The sequence below is a fragment of the Perognathus longimembris genome, chromosome 3 (genome assembly GCF_023159225.1).
Source record: "Perognathus longimembris pacificus isolate PPM17 chromosome 3, ASM2315922v1, whole genome shotgun sequence".
Taxonomy (NCBI): domain Eukaryota; kingdom Metazoa; phylum Chordata; class Mammalia; order Rodentia; family Heteromyidae; genus Perognathus; species Perognathus longimembris.
The window spans coordinates 119,097,125-119,114,777 of record NC_063163.1 but is presented as its reverse complement, the minus strand read 5'-3'; the positions used below and the strand labels follow the sequence as shown (position 1 = coordinate 119,114,777).

At 55.9% G+C, this 17,653-nt stretch overlaps 1 protein-coding gene across 2 annotated transcripts in view; it reads right to left on the bottom strand.

Moving 5' to 3' along the window:
- Sorl1 (sortilin related receptor 1) overlaps positions 1-17,653 on the bottom strand; it is a 98,965-nt gene that overhangs the window by 52,303 nt on the left and 29,009 nt on the right. For both annotated transcript variants that reach the window (XM_048344009.1, XM_048344011.1), the window contains exons 6-12: positions 16,303-16,483; positions 12,107-12,208; positions 11,049-11,218; positions 6,862-7,054; positions 5,773-5,890; positions 5,600-5,673; positions 2,582-2,670 (exon numbers count right to left, since the gene is read on the bottom strand). In XM_048344009.1, the coding sequence (XP_048199966.1) occupies positions 2,582-2,670; positions 5,600-5,673; positions 5,773-5,890; positions 6,862-7,054; positions 11,049-11,218; positions 12,107-12,208; positions 16,303-16,483 (927 nt within the window). The remainder of the gene's footprint in view (positions 1-2,581; positions 2,671-5,599; positions 5,674-5,772; positions 5,891-6,861; positions 7,055-11,048; positions 11,219-12,106; positions 12,209-16,302; positions 16,484-17,653) is intronic.

The following is a 17,653-nucleotide window of genomic DNA, read 5'->3' as shown; positions in this document are numbered from 1 at the left end:
ATGGGCTCTGCTCCCGCCCGGCCTCATGGAGAAGCTGGGGACGTCGGTGGTGGAGCTTCCCTGGTGCTCGCCCCTTAGACCCCAGGGGGCCCCCGTGCTCGGGGCGGGGAGGGGGAGAGGGGGGCACTTACAAGCACACAACAGGGGCTGGGGATATAGCCTAGTGGCAAGAGTGCCTGCCTCGGATACACGAGGCCCTAGGTTTGATTCCCCAGCACCACATATACAGAAAACGGCCAGAAGCGGCGCTGTGGCTCAAGTGGCAGAGTGCTAGCCTTGAGCAAAAAGAAGCCAGGGACAGTGCTCAGGCCCTGAGTCCAAGGCCCAGGACTGGCCAAAAAAAAAAAAAAAAAACAAGCACACAACAACACGGGTGCTCTCCAGAGATGTGCAAATGGTACTCCACTCAGATCCCTCCCCGTTTCATAAATCAGTTCAAAAAGAGAAACGAAAAACCAAGACCAAGTACACGTGACCGAGTTGTTGGCCGATCAAACATTTGCCTGATGAGCTGCAGAGGAACTCATCTACAAAAGCCTTACTAATGAGGTGAGGAATCCAGGCGTATAATTAAAGGGTACGTGAAAAGCCAAGGATCAGAATCAGATCCGTGCCGAATGGGACAGCCATGAAAGCTACCAGGCTGAGGACAGGACAGGGATCGCCACAGCAGACAGCGTGCTTCTCAGAGCGGCGGGAGAACCAAAACCCTTCTGTGGGAGTCACACAACCAACGCCGGGGGCCACACAGACCTGGCTGCTATTTGGGACACGGAAATCCTCGTCGAGAAAGGCTCCCTGTTGGCACCTTCGCATTTGTAAATGATCGGAGCCAGGCATCAGACACCTCTGAGTGACCTGTGCAAATGGAGGAACATGCCCCAGCTGACAGCCCCCTAGTCGTTAGGAGACGTCTGGGGAAGTGGGCGGGGTTGCCTGGGTAGCTATGATTTCCGGGCAGCAGGCCTCCTTTCCTAGCCCGGTTTGCACCGGCTAGTGCGTCCCGAGCACACGCGTGATGTGCCGACAGATGGTGTAAGAGAACTGAACTCACGCGAACTCCTGCAAGGGAGCCAGCATGGAAGGCAAATGGAGAAGCTAAACAAGGAAAATCGACAATAGATTGTAAAGTCTGAAAGCACGCAAAGAACGAAACGTACACGCTGCTAGGAATGCAAGCTCTGTGTATCCTCTACACACGCACACACACACACACACATACACGCACACGCATGCACACACGCGGTCACACAGGGAGCAAGGAACTCAACCCTGCCATTGTCCCGCTGTGCCTGGAAAGCTTGAACGCGGTGCTCATCTGCAGCCTCACGGCACCTGGAACCAGCTTGCTGCATGCGCGAAATGCAAGCTCGATTGCTAGTCCTGTTCTATCAGTTAACACAGACCTAAGCATCAAGGTGGGGAGCCCCGTGTTTTCACCATCATCACACGTGCACGAGCCGAAGCAAACACGAACCCAGAGGGTAGCATGGAAGCAGAGCCTCCTCTTCCTCTTCCTCCTAAACAGCGGCTGACCGGAACAGAGAAGGGCCAGGTGGAAGGCCAAACACCAGTGCTTTGCTTCTTCGGGCTTCCCGGAGGCCAGGCTGCTCAGCACACGCCAAGCCAGCCCCGGAGGAAAGCCAGCTGCTAAGACCTCCTCTTCAAATCGCCCCTCTCCCCCACCCCCTCTTGCCGCTGGCCCTGACTCTAAAAGGAGCAAGAGCCAAGAAAGCTTTCCTCCTGGCTCTAACCAAGATGATTACAAAAGCCCTCTCCACCTCCCTGGGACAGTCCATCTAATAGCTCAGCCCCAAAGCGGGCAGAAATGACAATGCCAGGCGGCCCTGACCCAATATGAATTGTCCAACAATATCTCCATGAAAGTATCAGATAATGAATTCTGATTTTTTTTTTAAAAAAATCAGGACTTGAGGAGAAACAAAATTTACAAACACTTGCCAGTTTTGCTTTGTGGAACAAAATGAAAAGTAGAGGACGTAACGTAGAACACTCAAGGGCCAGTAATGCCGCCTCAACAACCATGAGGAGATCTTGGGCAAGTAAGTTACTTCATCTTTATGAGTCTCAGCCCCCAACTTCCTGTCCAGCTCTATCTGGTAGAACCCCGAGATTCAATGGGACATAGTAAATCTTACCTGGCTAGCAAGTTATAGACTTCTGTAACTACCGTACATGCACAGTGATTCATTTTTATTCGTCGTTATTGAGTCATTCTACGAGTTCACCTGTCTGTGTCACACTGATACAAAGAAATACAAGTTGAAAGAGTCTCTGGCTATGTGTTTCATCAGTATTAAGCCTGTACATTTAGACGGAGTTGTGGCTTATTAAATCAATGAAAAGTGTCTCCCTGGTTTCTCAAAGCCCCCCTCTGAGACAGGAAGGGCAGGTTCCTACGAGACCTGAGCGCATGACTTTGAGAGCTCCTCAACTCTGTGAGACGGTGCCCCTCTAGCGCCGGAGAGAGACGAGCCTCCCGGCATCTCGGGGGGTAAACTTCTCGTGCGGGCACGTGCGTGCAGGTGTCACGACCAAAGGCGTACAGGGAGGCGCTTACTTGAGCTCGCTGGTTTCCGTGCCCTGGGCGATGGCCACGATGATGCCCCCGTGGTCTCCCCACGTGTAGTAGTGAGGTCCAGGAAGTGCCTGGGGAGGAAAAACCAGAGCTGACGGCACTGCGGTGCGAACACATCAACCACGCACGTGCACGCCCGCACACTCGCAGGCGTGCGCACGCTCACGCCCATCGCCGCACCCCGCCCTCACTCTCCCGGGAGGGGGCAGAAAGAGCTCTCATCCTCACGCGCCAAGGCAGGCTGCACTGCAGAGGGGGTCCCCCACACCCGGGACCAGGGACTCCACGGTGACCGACTGGAGCTTGGGTTGAAAAGCGAACGCACGCAGCCCCAGCCCATCAGAGAGTAAACAAGGAAATAATACAACCTGGAGTTCTGGTTCTATTCTCACACGCAACTCCCCCCGGCCCACCCTGCCCGTCAGATACAATTGAACACCGGGAACGTAACGCACATAAAAATCTAACACGGATGCGCTTAACGTCCTCTGTGGTGAGCGACTGGAGCCAGGCAAAAGAGGCCATAGGACGTGAGTCCACGTTCACGTCCCATCCAAAGTCGCGGCCACAGTAGCCTGCAGTGGCAGAGTCGAAGCCCAGAGCGCCCGGCGGCATTCCGTCCGCTCCACCCTGCGACCTCTCACCCTGCGACCTCTCCCCCGGCCACACCTGCCACACGCCCCAGACACGGCCTCTGACCGGAAGGAAGGCTGCCTCCCAGGTACAGCCCCAGCCTCTTCCCCTTCTAGTTCCCTCTCTACGAGTTCCCAGGCTGGTTCTGGGCCGGCGTTCAGGGCGCGTGCTTGGAGGGAGGCCCTGGCAATGGCCGGCCGGTGCCACTCCGGTGGAGGAGCGGGATACGGCTTTCTACCCGGAGGAAATGCAGAGGTGCAAAGCCCAGACGCTACACCCGAAACAGAAGGTGCGATGGAGCTGCAGCACTGTCTGCAGAGAGAACACCCAGGCTCAATGGAGCAGCACCAGCTTCCAAGGACGGGGAAGCGGCTGCTTAATCTTTCCAAGCAGGACAGGGTGACCTGGAATGTCCAACACATGTACTTGTTGGACCACTCTGGCCTTATCGCTTCTTTCTCCTAAATATGGAATTATGTTTTTTTATCATCACCATGGATAGCCCTACACAGACACACACACACACACACACACACACACACACACACACACACACGGATGAATACTAAGCCTGGCCATATGAGATCGGTTGTAGAATCATCTCTATACACCACCCCAAACCACACAGGCATGGTTCTTGCTTTACGCATTTCAGCCTGAAATATGAAGTGTGCATATTGCGCCCTCCAATGTGAGGCTCAAGAAGGCAGGGACTGTGTCTGCTGGCTCTCCTCACCAGACTCCTGGCCAGATTTGGGCTCGTTTTATCCTTCCAGCCCCTAGTGCCCTCGGGGGCTCCACTGACAGCAACTTCTACAGAACCAAGTCGGACGCATCTCCTTCGGCCTTGTAAGCCACACAGGAGACTGGAGAGAAACATTTTTCCCCCAGGTTCGGGATTTCTCAAATGCTCAAGGCTACCGCTATGCTCGCCTCGTGGGAGGAGGGAACTCGCTGCACCTTCAGAACAGCCAGGGTCAGCGGGGGATCAGAACGAGCTGTGCCACCTTGAGGCAGCACGAAGGAGAGCACAGAGCCCGGCACAGGAAGGGGAGCACAGAGCCGGGCACAGGAAGGGGAGCACAGAGCCGGGCACAGGAAGGGGAGCACAGCGCCCAGCACAGAAGGAGAGGACAGCACCCGGCACAGGAAGGGGAGCACAGAGCCGGGCACAGGAAGGGGAGCACAGAGCCGGGCACAGGAAGGGGAGCACAGCGCCCAGCACAGGAAGGAGAGGACAGCACCCGGCACAGGAAGGGGAGCACAGAGCCGGGCACAGGAAGGAGAGCACAGAGCCGGGCACAGGAAGGAGAGCACAGCGCCCAGCACAGGAAGGAGAGGACAGCACCCGGCACAGGAAGGGGAGCACAGAGCCGGGCACAGGAAGGGGAGCACAGAGCCGGGCACAGGAAGGGGAGCACAGTGCCGGCACAGGAAGGGGAGCACAGCGCCTGGCACAGGAAGGGGAGCACAGCGCCCGGCACAGGAAGGAGAGCACAGAGCCGGGCACAGGAAGGAGAGCACAGAGCCGGGCACAGGAAGGAGAGCACAGAGCCGGGCACAGGAAGGGGAGCACAGTGCCCGGCACAGGAAGGAGAGCACAGAGCCGGGCACATGAAGGAGATCACAGAGCCGGGCACAGGAAGGGGAGCACAGTGCCCGGCACAGGAAGGAGAGCACAGAGCTGGGCACAGGAAGGAGAGCACAGAGCTGGGCACAGGAAGGGGAGCACAGAGCCGGGCACAGGAAGGGGAGCACAGAGCCGGGCACAGGAAGGGGAGCACAGAGCCGGGCACAGGAAGGGGAGCACAGAGCCGGGCACAGGAAGGGGAGCACAGTGCCCGGCACAGGAAGGGGAGCACAGCGCCCAGCACAGGAAGGGGAGCACAGCAAGGAGGTCAAAGAGCCCGCCTGGCCTGACCATATGGCCAGTGCTACACACAAAGCGCGGGCAGTGAGCAGACCCGACACCACCACAACCATCCCACAGGAGCGGCCGCCACACACCAGGCTCGGGGAGGTTCTGGGGAGGAGAAGAAGACATTGCCTTTGCCCTCAGGACTTGTACAAGCTCGGACAGTTGGCTCAAATTCTCAGTTGAGAAAGAAAAGAAGGAGGGAGGGAGGGAGGAAGGAAGGAAGGAGGGAGGGAGAGGGAGGGAGGGAGAGGGTGGGAGGGAGGGACGGGGAAGGGAAGAAGGTTAAGAGAGAGAGAAAAGATGTGTTTTGTCTAAAGTAATCCTTTAGCAATGTCACGGACTGGCCTTATCAAGTGCGGCTGGCCTTTGTGGGTGCCTGCCCCCCCCCACCCCGCTTTATTGGGCCTCGCAGCTCTCCACCCGCAGTCATCCCGCCCCGGACGGCTGACCTCTCGCCACCTGGCTCCCGCGCTGCTGGAGATGTACACGTTGGTCTTGCTGGCCAAGTTCTTCCCCACCGACCCTGAAACGCAAGCGGGAGAGTGGCGGACGTGTGCGCGGCGGGGAAGGAGCCTGCCCGTGCGGGTGTTCTGGGGGCGGGGGGGGGAGGGGGCGCCCGTACCGGTGGCGACGATGAGGCCGGGCGCCGACTCCTTGGACAGGATGGGCATCCTGCGCAGCTGGAGGTTGAGCAGCTGGCTGAGGCGCTGGGCCAGGTGCAGGGAACAGCCCCGAGAAAGCTGCGGGAGGAACGTTCCAGGCTGGGTCAGCGCGCGGCGGGCGCCTCGCTCTTCCTCAGGCCCGGGGGCCCGTGAGAAGACCCCAGACGGGACCCCAGGCGCGGCCGCCTCGCCCTCGGAGACGGACGGGGGCGTGGGAACCCACGCCGACAGAGACAGGAAGACAAAGCCCCGAGACTCCCGGGAACTAACAACTGCGAGTCGTCGAGTGAGGCAGACAGGAAGCGCAGCCCTCAGTCCGCCTCTCCCACAGGCCTCCCCCAGCGACTCGCAGGTGGAGAGGAGCGAAACGACGCGGTATTCATGCTCCAAGCCGGGAGACACGTGTCTCACACACGACTCCTGCAGTTCCATCGGGAGAACAATCAGTGAACACGTAAGAAGTCGGGAAGTCTCCCCGACAAGCTCTCAGAGGCTACACCTGCGAGACAGGAACGCCTTTGATAAGGAGTGGCAGCACGTTCTACATCTGTAGAGATGCAGGCGTACAGGACACGGCTTCGAGTCGTTAAAGCCAGCCGCCATCCCCTGAGCCTAGACTTTCACCGTCCTGCAAGCCACCCGCACAAGAGTTCTGCTGCGTGGCCGTGCCACTCTTTGGGCCAGAACAATGATTGTTCGAGTGTATGCACGTGTCCGTTGATCTGCACAGGGAAACTCTACCTGTGTAATAACCGCAGCAAGAGCGTTAACCACAGACCTGGAACCGGCAGCTCACGCCTGCAATCCTATTCAGGGAGCTAAGACTTGGCAGTTCAGAGCCAGCCTGCGCAGGAAAGTCCGTGAGCCCCTGCTCTCCAACGACCGCCCACCGCCCCCCCCCCCAAGCTTCCGGAAGTGGAGCTGTGGTTCAAGTGGAACAGTGTGAGGCTTGGGAGCAAAAGATAAGGGGCAGTACCCAGGCCCAAGTTCAAGCCCCAGCACCGGCACAAAAACAAAAAAGAAGGCAAACGAGATCAACGCTTCTGTACCTCACAATCGATTTTCTCTCCATATCCCGTGAAGGCCGGGGCCTGAAGAAACTCCCAGGTTCCCCCTTTGTCGAAGGTGATGACGGATCTCAAGTTCTCCTCATTCATGGAGCCATTGATGAGCGTGGCGATGTAGACCCCCTGCAGCCCTTCCACGCGGTGGAAGTCGGCGAAGGGCTCGTTGGCAAAGTACCTGCAACGAAAGGAAGCAGACGTCTACCAACCCGAGCGGACGCGCGCGCGGCGGCGTGCTGTGTACCGAGCGGAGCGTAAAACCGAGCCACTTCCAAGTCAAAGAAAGTTAGACTGAATATTGTTATAATTTTCTTTTTGCCTTCTTTCCTTACTACCCTGGCTAGTGTTGATGTTATTTTGGCAGCTCACTCCAAAGTGAGGTGACCCCCTTATTTTAGGTAGTTTTGGGCTTGCTCAGGAATACGGGTATAGCCACCCGACCCTTAGAGCACAGCTGAGAAGTTTATGTCATTCCCAACGGACGCCTCGCGGCCCTCTCCGAGCACCCCGGCTGCCGGCAGAGGCCCCGGCGGCCCCCACGCTTTGACTCCGTGGCGGTGCTTCGTCTGAATATCTCACACAAAGGGAATCACGCAAGACACGGCCCCTCTGGAGGGAGCACTTCCCCATAAGGGGTTTTCTAAGAGCCGGGGCGTCATTGCTCCGTTGGATGGTCAGACGGTGTGCTCTTTTAAAAAAAAAAAAAAAAAGTGATTTGGTTTGGAGAGTCAGGATGAGCATCCCCTCAGCAATGCCTGTCAGGTTTAGAACGAGGAGGACAATCGTTTTCAAAGCCGACGTGGGAGTCACAGCTATTTCGTCACTACTGAAATGAAGGCAAATCCTCTTCAGGAAACCTTGACCAGCAGGAAAGACAGGGTCAGACTGGCAGGACAAGAAGCAACGGCGCTGAGGCTTCTAGAAACATGGCTGCGGGTTACACAGACACTGCTACGACACATGCCTGCGTCCACAGCTACTCTCGTTCCGTCCGGGCACTTACGACACCCAGATGTACACGTGCCAATAGTTTTCTGCCAAGAAGCCCAACAGCATCTGTTGACCGACTTTCCAAAGACGCAACACCTATTACAATATGTAATGCTGTCGGAAGGTTCTAGAAACCCTGTGGCTGTGCTTATTAGAAGGAAAGCGGGAAGAAGGCTCTTCGAGGCTCTGACTGCTACATTGGGAAACTGATTTCCCCAGAAGAGAGTTTTGCACAGAAACGGTTCGCCCGCTACAAACCCGAGGGAGCTCCGTCTCCATGGTTCACTCGAGGCTTTTAAAACTGGAACGGTGCCCTTCATTTCAGAGGCGCTGAGCCAGTGGAGCTATACAGCGGAGCAGAAAACTGCTTTCCCCCTTTGGCCTAAGCCAGACGGTTGCTATGCTGCCGGAGAGGAGGAGACACTGGCTACGAGATCGGAGGGAAAGAGAAAGACAGCACCAACCGAGCCACTGCAGAAAGCCAGCAAAATCCTGAAGAGATGCCAAGTGCAGATCAAATCCCGGGCTGTCTTTCAGCCATCTTCAGCCGAAGGCCTCTTGCCTTCGGGTTCTCTATGAACCTGTCCTTGAATCTGCGTCACGAAATGTGCACGGTGAGGCTCACGGGCTTCCTTCCCACATCCGGAAGGTCAGAGTCAGACACGCCATGTTCTTCCCCTGCTCGTGCTCCTAGGGCTTCACCTTTGACTTCCAAGGAGAGACCTGCCATCTACTCTGGGTTTAGCCTTTTGTTCCTCCCTTGACCTGCCCTGAGCAGCTCAGCCTCTATTCTCTTTCCCTCTCCCGTTCTTTCCCCCTTCAGTGTCCCCCATCCTAACCTCACCAGCCCACATCAGAGCTCTTCTCCCCTTCTTCCTTGAACGCCCTGAGCAGAGACCACCAGGTCCCCTCCAGCCATGCTCCGTGAAAACTCCACACGCGCCAGCCATTCCCAGCCAGTGCCCCTCCAAAAGTCACCCCTACGGGCCTGACATGCCAGCAGCAAATTCGTTCCTCCAAAGAGTCCTATGTGTTAACTACGGCTTTCTGTAAGGTTCCTGCACAGCACATCCCAGAATGCCAGGAAGGTCCTCTACCAAGAAGTTTGGGGATTTTTGTTCTGGTCATTTCTCGGAGGAAATGAGAGCCAGTCCCTCAGCACCCCACTTTCCTAGGGAGTTCAGAGAACAGCTCACTTCCAATACCATACGAGTGGATTCGACATCAGTCAGCGCACAGCGTCTGCTCGTTGACCCTTGTCCTGTTTCGTCTGGCTGAGCGGGCAGACGGCAAAAGGTCACTTAGCTGACCACATCTGACCTCCTGCGGTTCTGAGATAAAATCCGAGGGGAGAGCCCAGCGAATTGTTGGTCTATGACACTTGACACGCACCTATTTGCAACGGAACCTATTTGCATGCTCAGGCAAGGTGGTAAGAAAGGTTTGTCACACACAGAGGGTTTTCTATGTGTGTGAAACAGCCCCGTGGTCATAACACTGAGCTCCCCGCTGTCTGGAGGACCTGTCCCTCCAGTGTCTGGCTCCAACTGTCCCCAACATTCATCTGAATATTGACCCGGTCACTGAGGAGGACAAGGAATTGGCTGGGGAGCTGCAGCCCCCTGCACCCCACGGCCAGAGGGCTTCCAAGGTAGACAGGCAGGCTGCAAAGGGCCCAGGAGACACAGGGCCGTGGATTTTTATGTATTTTTTTAATATTCTTTTTTTATTCATTAAATCTTGTTGACAAGGTGTTGTGCAAAAGGGGTGCAGTGACAAAATAGGGCAGTGAGTACATTGCTTGTGATATCTTACACCTTCATTTCTCTTTCCCTTCCCTAGATCAGGTAGGCATATATACAATGTATAGGCATATACAGGCCGTGGATTTTCAATCACTGAAATAGTCATCAAGGCAAACGAGCGAGGTGCTGGCTTGTGTTACACATGCATGAACCCTCAACGACACAGAAGGTCACCTACTTTCAATGGTTCCATGCATAGGAAATACCCAGAAAAGGCAAAATCCACAGTGATAGAAAGTGGGGGCTGCAGGGCCTGGAAACAGGGGAGAGGGAGGGAGGGAGGGGGGAGTAGCCAATGGGCCAGGGCTTTCTCCTGGAGAAAGGACGGCCTTTTAGAAGTACAGAGCGATGAGGGCTCCACAACACTGTTGGTGCACCCCATGCCCACTGGATTATTCCACCGACACGGTAAAGGTGACTGTTAAGTAACACTTCCAAAGGAAAAACGAAAACCCCAGAAGGTGGGAAAGCATCTCCCTTTAAAAACAGAGTCTAGAATAAATGCAAACCACCTGAACCCTCTCCTCGTTCTCCCCCAAACCCCCGACTCCTCCCTAGCCTGAGCTGGTGGGGCTCTGGACGGCAAAACACCCCTACGCGTGTCCCTAACAGATTACCGGGTAGTGACGCTGGAGCGCGGTTTCCCTACAAAGCACCGTGTTACCGGTAAGAAAGAGAAGAATGGAGTCGATTAACCCAAGTCACTTGGAGGCGGGGTGAATGGCCACACAGGCCAGCTTTCCCTGACATGCTGGTATCTTCCAAGTGATCCTTCCCACAGCTCAGAGACCACAAAAGCAGATGACTAAATGAAAGTAACCCAGGGAGTGCTTAGCAGAGTAGCGGTGACCCTAAATGTCACCTGGAACAGCTGTTCACAGTCTTATCTGCACAGAAGAATTGTGTGTGTCGGGGGATTGGGGGGGGGGGGACTTTTTCCATCATTCTAACCCAGACCAGACCCGAGACCGATTCAACTACAGCCAGTTCTAGGCAGTGAGATGGCCGGATCTGCCTTGGCTTAAGTGCACCCAAGTAGCTGGTGGTAGAGAGCGTAGCTATAAAGACACTGATGCTGTGTGTGTGTGTGTGTGTGTGTGTGTGAGAGAGAGAGAGAGAGAGAGAGAGAGAGAGAGTGTGTACTGGGGCTTGAACTCAGGGCCTGGGTGCTGTCTCTTAGCTTTTTCACTCAAGGCTGGTGCCAGACCATGTGAGCCACAGCTCCACTTCCACCTTTTTGGCGCTTCCTTGGAGGTAAGAGTCTCGCGGGCATTCCTGCCCAGGCTGGCTTTGAACCGCGCTCCTCAGGCCTCAGCCTCCTGAACGGCTCAGATCTCAGGTGTGAGCCGCCAGCGCCACGCAGCCGCGTCTCCTTACCTCACCAAGGTGTCGCTGCCAGCCCCGCCCGGGCTGTAATACAGCACGTTCTCCAGGGACAAGGAGAACTTCAGCCCCTCGGCTTCTGAGATGTACAAGTTCGTGCGGTTGTCGCTGTGGCTGACGCACACGAACACCTGGTCCTCGGAGGCGTCCGCGATGTAATATTCCTTCGGAGCCAAAAGCCAAGAACACAGAAGTGAGAAAACGATCGGCCCGCGGAACTTGTCCTGCACACAAAAGCAATGGCGCGACAAAAGGGGACAGAGCGGCTCGGATGACCTTGTTCTCTCTCGCTCGGCAGCCTGGCCAGGCCCCTTGTTGGCAAATGGGGCACAAAGGAGGAACGGGCCTCGGGACTCCAGAAATGACCTGAAAACCTCTTGGCGAGGTAAGAACCTCTCCTTGCTGCTCTCCTTTTCGCAAGAGACCTTTTATTTTTATTTAAGCTCCAGGCACAGTAGAGATGAGCGTGCCTTGCCTTTCCTTCTCCCTAAGGTTAGGAAAGGAAGCCCCCACGGAGGCTCACAGGAACTGGGAAGGGGGCTCTGCGTCACGTGACTCCTCAGAGCCCGCCACCCAACAAGCCAAAGTCCAGGCCTCCCGGGCAGCCTCCTTCCTGCGGTCCCCACCCCGCCCATCGCCGGCCTGAAGGCCGTGCGTTCTCCAAGGCCACACGCCCAGGCTCAACTGCGCATGCTTCCTCTCTCCACCCTCGGTGGCTTCGGCCTGTCTCCACAGGGCAGAAACCAAGTCCTTCTCATTTCGGGACCCACCTGTCCCCGAGAGGAATAAAGCCAAGTGCTTCCGGCTGCCGCAGCGATGCCCGCCCAGGCCGCCGGCTCCACTCGGGCCTCGACTTCTCTGCCAATCCCATCCCACTTAGAGCACTTCCAACGGTGAAGCGGGCCCCAAGGAACCAACCCACCGGGGCGTGATAGCGCTCTCTCCAGAGAGCGACCTCAGGGAAGCTGCACAAAGGACCCCCTAGGCCAGAGGGCCGTCTGCGTGACACCCTGACCCCAACCTCTGCCCACCCTCCCGCAGATGTCACTCACGTTAATGGGATGCCTCGTGACAAACTGGGCGGCTCGCATGGGCTTCCGGCCGAAAGAGACCCAGAGCTGGACAGAAGAGGGCTGCTGGCTTCCCGGGAGAGGCTGCCAGGCAAGAGGGAGAGGAAACATTAACGGTGCCTTGCGATGGCCATTCAAAACACAACGGAAGAGGCAACCAGGGAGGAAGGAGGCCTCCCGGCCCGCCCGCCGCACGCAAAACCGAGGCGGCGACGGGAACTCCCTGCTTTGCCACGTGCCATCCATCAGCACACAGCCTGAGCTGGGCCGCTTCATCCTGAGTAGATACTACATAGCACACGGATGTCGGATGGAGACGGACAAGGAGATGATGGGGGAACTCGGGCGTGGGGCCAAGCAAAGCGGGCTGCTGACCCTTAAAAGAGAAACGGGAGAAAGCCGGGCACTGGTGGCCTATGCCTATCATCCTAGCTACTTAGGAAGCTGAGATCTGGAAGATCAAGCTCTGAAGCCAGTCTGGGCAGAAGAGTTTGCAAGATTCCATCTCCAAAATAACCAGCAAAAAGTTGGGCTCAAGTGGCAGAGTTCCGGCTGTGAGCAAGAAAGCCAAAGGAGCGTGAGATGCTGAGTTCAAGCCCTGGTACAAGCCAAGAATAAAAGGAGTCATGTGTTTGCAAGAAGCTAGGCAAAGAATTTGAATAGGCTGCTTTTCAAAAATGGTATCCTGAAAACTGTGTTAGTAGCTTACATGAAGCTATAGGAAATGATAAATCCATTAAAATAGCAAATTTGGTGTATATATAAGCTCCCCACACCCTCATTAATGCAATGAGATTTTAATGTAAGATAATAAATTTAAATCATCCTTTATGCATATAAATCTCTATGAGCATATATGACTATGCAGAGATCAATGAAATGCACATAATTCACCTATTTATTTTTATTGCCTCAAATGGTATTGTTTAAAAGGGTACTTTTTGGCCAGGCGCAATGGTTTATACCTTATAGATTTATAGGTTTATACCTATAATCTCAGCTACTCAGAAGGCAGAGGGTACAAAAATCCAGAAGTGGCTCTGTGACTCAAGTGGTAGAGTGCTAGCCTTGAGCACAAAGAGGCTCAGCGTGAAGGCCTTGAGTTCAAGCCCCAAGACCAGCACCGCCCCCCCAAAAAAAAAGTATAGATTAAAAATAGAACTTAACAATGAAAAGACAAAACCAGCACTCGAATCTCATCATCCCAGCTACTTGAGCCGTAGGAAGGTGGGAATTCAAGGCCAACCAGGTCCAAGTTGGCTTTGCAAGACTATTCCATTCTGCAGGAAAGCAGCCAGAGAAAACATGTGCGCAAAGCAAAACGGCTGGGTTCCAATAAAACTTTATGTACAAAACCGGGCATCGGGCCATTGTTTGCCAGTTGCCTTCTCTGTAGCACAGGTCTACATTACACAGGAGTGAAGGCTGCCTCCCCTATGAGGATAGAGAGGAGCCTTCCCGATGCCCACAGGTAACCCTTGCTTACTGTTACACGCCCATGTCTGGCTTGTGCCCACCTCTGTAAGTTGGACCCAGGGAACTAGCTAACCCTCGCTCTCCCCAAACTTCCTGTCATCCACCAGACGGGACCTAACAGTTGTAAGTTACCAGATTATCTGACCACAGACATCGATGGTGCTACCATCCTGACAGAGACAAATGAGGAAAGAAGTAAACATGAGAAAGAAGTAAACCTGGAATAGGAAAATAAAGCAAAGGTCACATACAAAGAGCACGTGATCCCAGAGCCAGAACAACAGGGCCCTGGGACGTTCTGAAGACCCCACCACTGTGTGGCTGTCCCCACGTGGACGGAGAAACCTGCCAACGATCACGACCGCTCGTGGTGCTGGAAGGAAGCCAGAGGTTAATCACCCCAAACCGACTATCCTGTCGGCGGTTTTAAAATTAGTTCCTTCCTTTATTTTCCGAATTGGATTTGGATCTGCTTAACGTGCAGTCTAGTGGGAACTCCCCATGGCCTTGGAAGGAAGAAGACCCCAGATTAAAGGCAACACTTGGAGGGTGAACACACTCCTACGGGGAGAGTTAACAGACCAAGGCCAATGTCATTTATTCTTGTGGCTTAGTAGTCTAATGTAATAACAAGGAGGAAAACACTGTTTTATGACCCGACACCAGTCGTGTTTCTTCCCCCATCAGTACGCCCTTGGAGAACATAATTGCTGATGACTCCATGCTTCCAGAGTCAGAAGGCCTCGGGGCACGTTCTTAAACTCTGGTGCTCCGTGGGCACCCTGAGAGGCACATGGGGGGACGTGCGCGCCGCCGCCTGCTCTGCACCCGTGTCCCCAGGCGATGCCACCCTGGGGTGCCGGCTCCGCAGTGCCCGTGGACCGCACAGCTCCGTGAGGGTCCCCTCCCCGCCGACACGGCTTCCGCCCGCGAGGCCGAGCTTCCGAAGTGAGGCCGGCAGAGATGGCAGCGACTCGGCTCGGCCACACACCTGCTCTGCACACCAGATGTTGTGCCAGATGCCAGGAAGTGCCTCCGAGGAGAGCGAAGTAGACACGACCCTGGATCCGGAGTGGGCAACACTGGCCACACGCGCGGGGTGGGCGGGTAAACTGGAGGGCAGGAGCCCAAAGCCCCAACAAGGACGTGACTTCGAGGCATAGGTGCGAGGTCTGGGGACAGCAGAGGGGGAGAAACGTGGTCTCCATCCACCTCCGACTCCGACGCAAGCGAAGCCCATTGCCGCGTCTCAGAAGCCAGGAAAGCAAACTACACAACTCAGGCCCAAGGAACCCGAGCCACAAAGTCCTCGGCGCACTGCAGAGTGGCAGATGAAATTTCAGGCCACAGTCAAAGTCAGGGCGTCCCAATCTCAAGGTCACAGGTACCAACGCTTCCACCTAATTTCCACCTGTGTGTGCTCAGCACTCCATCGAGTATGCTTGAATTGTGTGTGTGTGTGTGTGTGTGTGTGTTCCTAGGCTTTGCGTGTGTGTGTGTGTTATAAAATGACAAGCAAAGCAGGAAGAGAGTGAGCTAATTATCTACAGATCCGTGCAAACAGCCTGAGAGAAAAAACGGCCACAGTTTAGTAGTTTTCACACGCACTTTGGAAAGTAGGTGATAGGGAAAGCCTCGTGTCTCCTGGGGCTCCCGGGAGCACCCCTCCTCCCTGCTGGGAGGGAAGACGGGGGGGGGTGCTCCTGTACCCTAACCTCAGACCCCACAGCAGGGTTTAGCTGCTTCTGCTGGGCCTGCTTCCAAATTAGGGCAATCCCTGAGAACAGAGAAGAAAACATGGCCTCTGCCTTCAGCCGGTCAGGGCAGCAGTGAGGGTACGTGGGGCGGCCTCCCGGTGCCAAGGGCCCTTTCAACGAAGGATGGTCACCCCTAAGAAAGCAGGCCTGTGGCCCCCAGGAACGGGGGCCCAGCGGGCTCTAGACGGCGGTGGCTGTGGGCTCGTTTTCGCCACGGTGATGTAGGGTGAGGAAGGCCCAGTAGGCCAGCGAGCGCCCTGAAAGGAGCAGCTCCGGCTTCCCGTGAGCGAGCCCTCCGCTCGCAACGTCTGGCTCCACCACGTCAGCCCAAGGGGAAGAAGGCTCTCCCAAAGGCCGAGAGTTAACCTACAAACAGCTGGACGCTCCGTTACTGCTTCCCTCGGGGTGCTGATTCCCGCGAGGCAGACACTCCACGACCCACTGGCCATCAACCCTGCGTCCACAACTCCCAGGGAACGCAGTCTAATTATAAGAAAAAAGCTGCCACGCGGGACGGCTTGCCCTTATAATCCTAGCTGCTCAGGAGGCTGACATGTGAGGACCGTGGTTCAAGGCCAGCCCAGGCAGGACTCTTATCACCAGTTAACTAGCAAAAAGCCAGAAATGCAGGCGTGGCTCAAATAGTAGAACACCAGCCTTGAGGGAAGAAGTTAAGCAAGAGCATAAAACTCCGAGTTCAAGCCCCAGCACCCGGACAAAATAATAATAACAAGCCACGGCTTATTATTCCTGATCGTTATGCCCACCCCTCCTCTCGCCATTCACCGGCACTGAAGAGCGCTTATCCTAAACGTTCCTCTCCCGGGACCCGCCGCCTCTCCCCAGCCCCAGCGCTCGCTCACGTGCACGGGCGGCGAGGGGGCGGCGAGGGGGGCGGCGAGGGGGTGCCCGGCCCACCCTGCAGGGGCCCCCAGACTCACTCACCACCACCTTCGTAGCGAACATGTACTTGTCGCGGAGCTGAAAGTCTCTCACGCCTTCCAGGACCACCTCCTGGTTTTCCCGGGACTGGAAGAAGTCGGTGCTGCGGAGCACCGTGGAGGAGCCCGCCGGCTCGTGCCGCTCAAGGTAGACGGTGTTCGGCTTGTCGTAGGGGTCGATTCCCCTGAAGGGAGAAAGGCGCCACCGTCACCCCGTATCCGGCCACCGGACGCATGCGGGGTTTGACGTGGGGACGCGCAGACAGAATTCAGCCCCTCCCCGCCCCCCCCAGGCCCTGCCTGTAAAAGGCGGCACGGAAAAGGGCAGGACGAGGTGGAAGGCTTCAGAAGAAATAAGCCGGGGGGAGTGCTGGGGGGAGGCAGGGTTTCTGGGTTCATGTTAGGAAGTGCAGCAGCGCGAAGCAGCGATCCCACAGTGGGGGCCTCCGAGCCTCCTCTGTCCAACGGGCTCTGCTCCCCCACCCCAAATAGGAAAGAGGAAGGTAAATGGAGACGAGGAAAGGCTTGACATTGGCCGTCGGATCTGGAGTTGGGCGGGACGGTGGGGAGGCCGCGGCCCTGGCCTGGGACGCGGGAGACATGGGTTCCCCCTCTATTCCGCACGATCGGATGCTCTGCGTGGGTGGGCGGCGCCGCGCGCTCCTCCACAATTAGAAGTACTGATTAAAGCACTTCCTGCAGCCAGAGGATATGCAAATTCCAAGGAGGCTGCTGCTAGGTTGGGGTTTGTCTTTTCTTTAAGGCAGAAAGGAAGGCGCCCTCCTTGAGATATTTTGAGATGAGTTCAGTTCTATTCTTCTTCCCTTGAGCCCAAAGAGGAAGCCGGGAACTGTGACTCTCCGCCCAGCTCCGCTCCCTAATCCACATCAGTGATCCATTTCCAGGCGTGCTCCGCCTACAAGGTCTTATTCTTGGCCACCATCTTGTCTGCGGCTTCTGGGGCTCACCCACAGACACTTCCTGTTCTCTGCCTCCGAGCACCTGTGGGAGCCACAACCCCTCTGGGGGCCCGCGTGGGTAGGTCTTCTCCTGTCCCCGTCCCCAACCTCCGGCTCTGGACAACGTCAATAAAGGACTACTAGCTTTCTGTACCTCCTGAGGCTCCCGGGTTACCGAGCAGGGTTCCACAAACGGTGCTTCTTAGGTCATTTTCCACAAGATCAGATCACCCTCTCGCTCAGGATACAGAATTCTACAGGGAAATCCCCTCCAAACAACCCCAAATCCCCCCAAACCAGACACATGACTATCTAACGGATATGTAACTATCTCACAGACAAAGATAGGCCCATCTCTCTTAAGATGATACATTTATAGAAGGTAAAATATGCAAA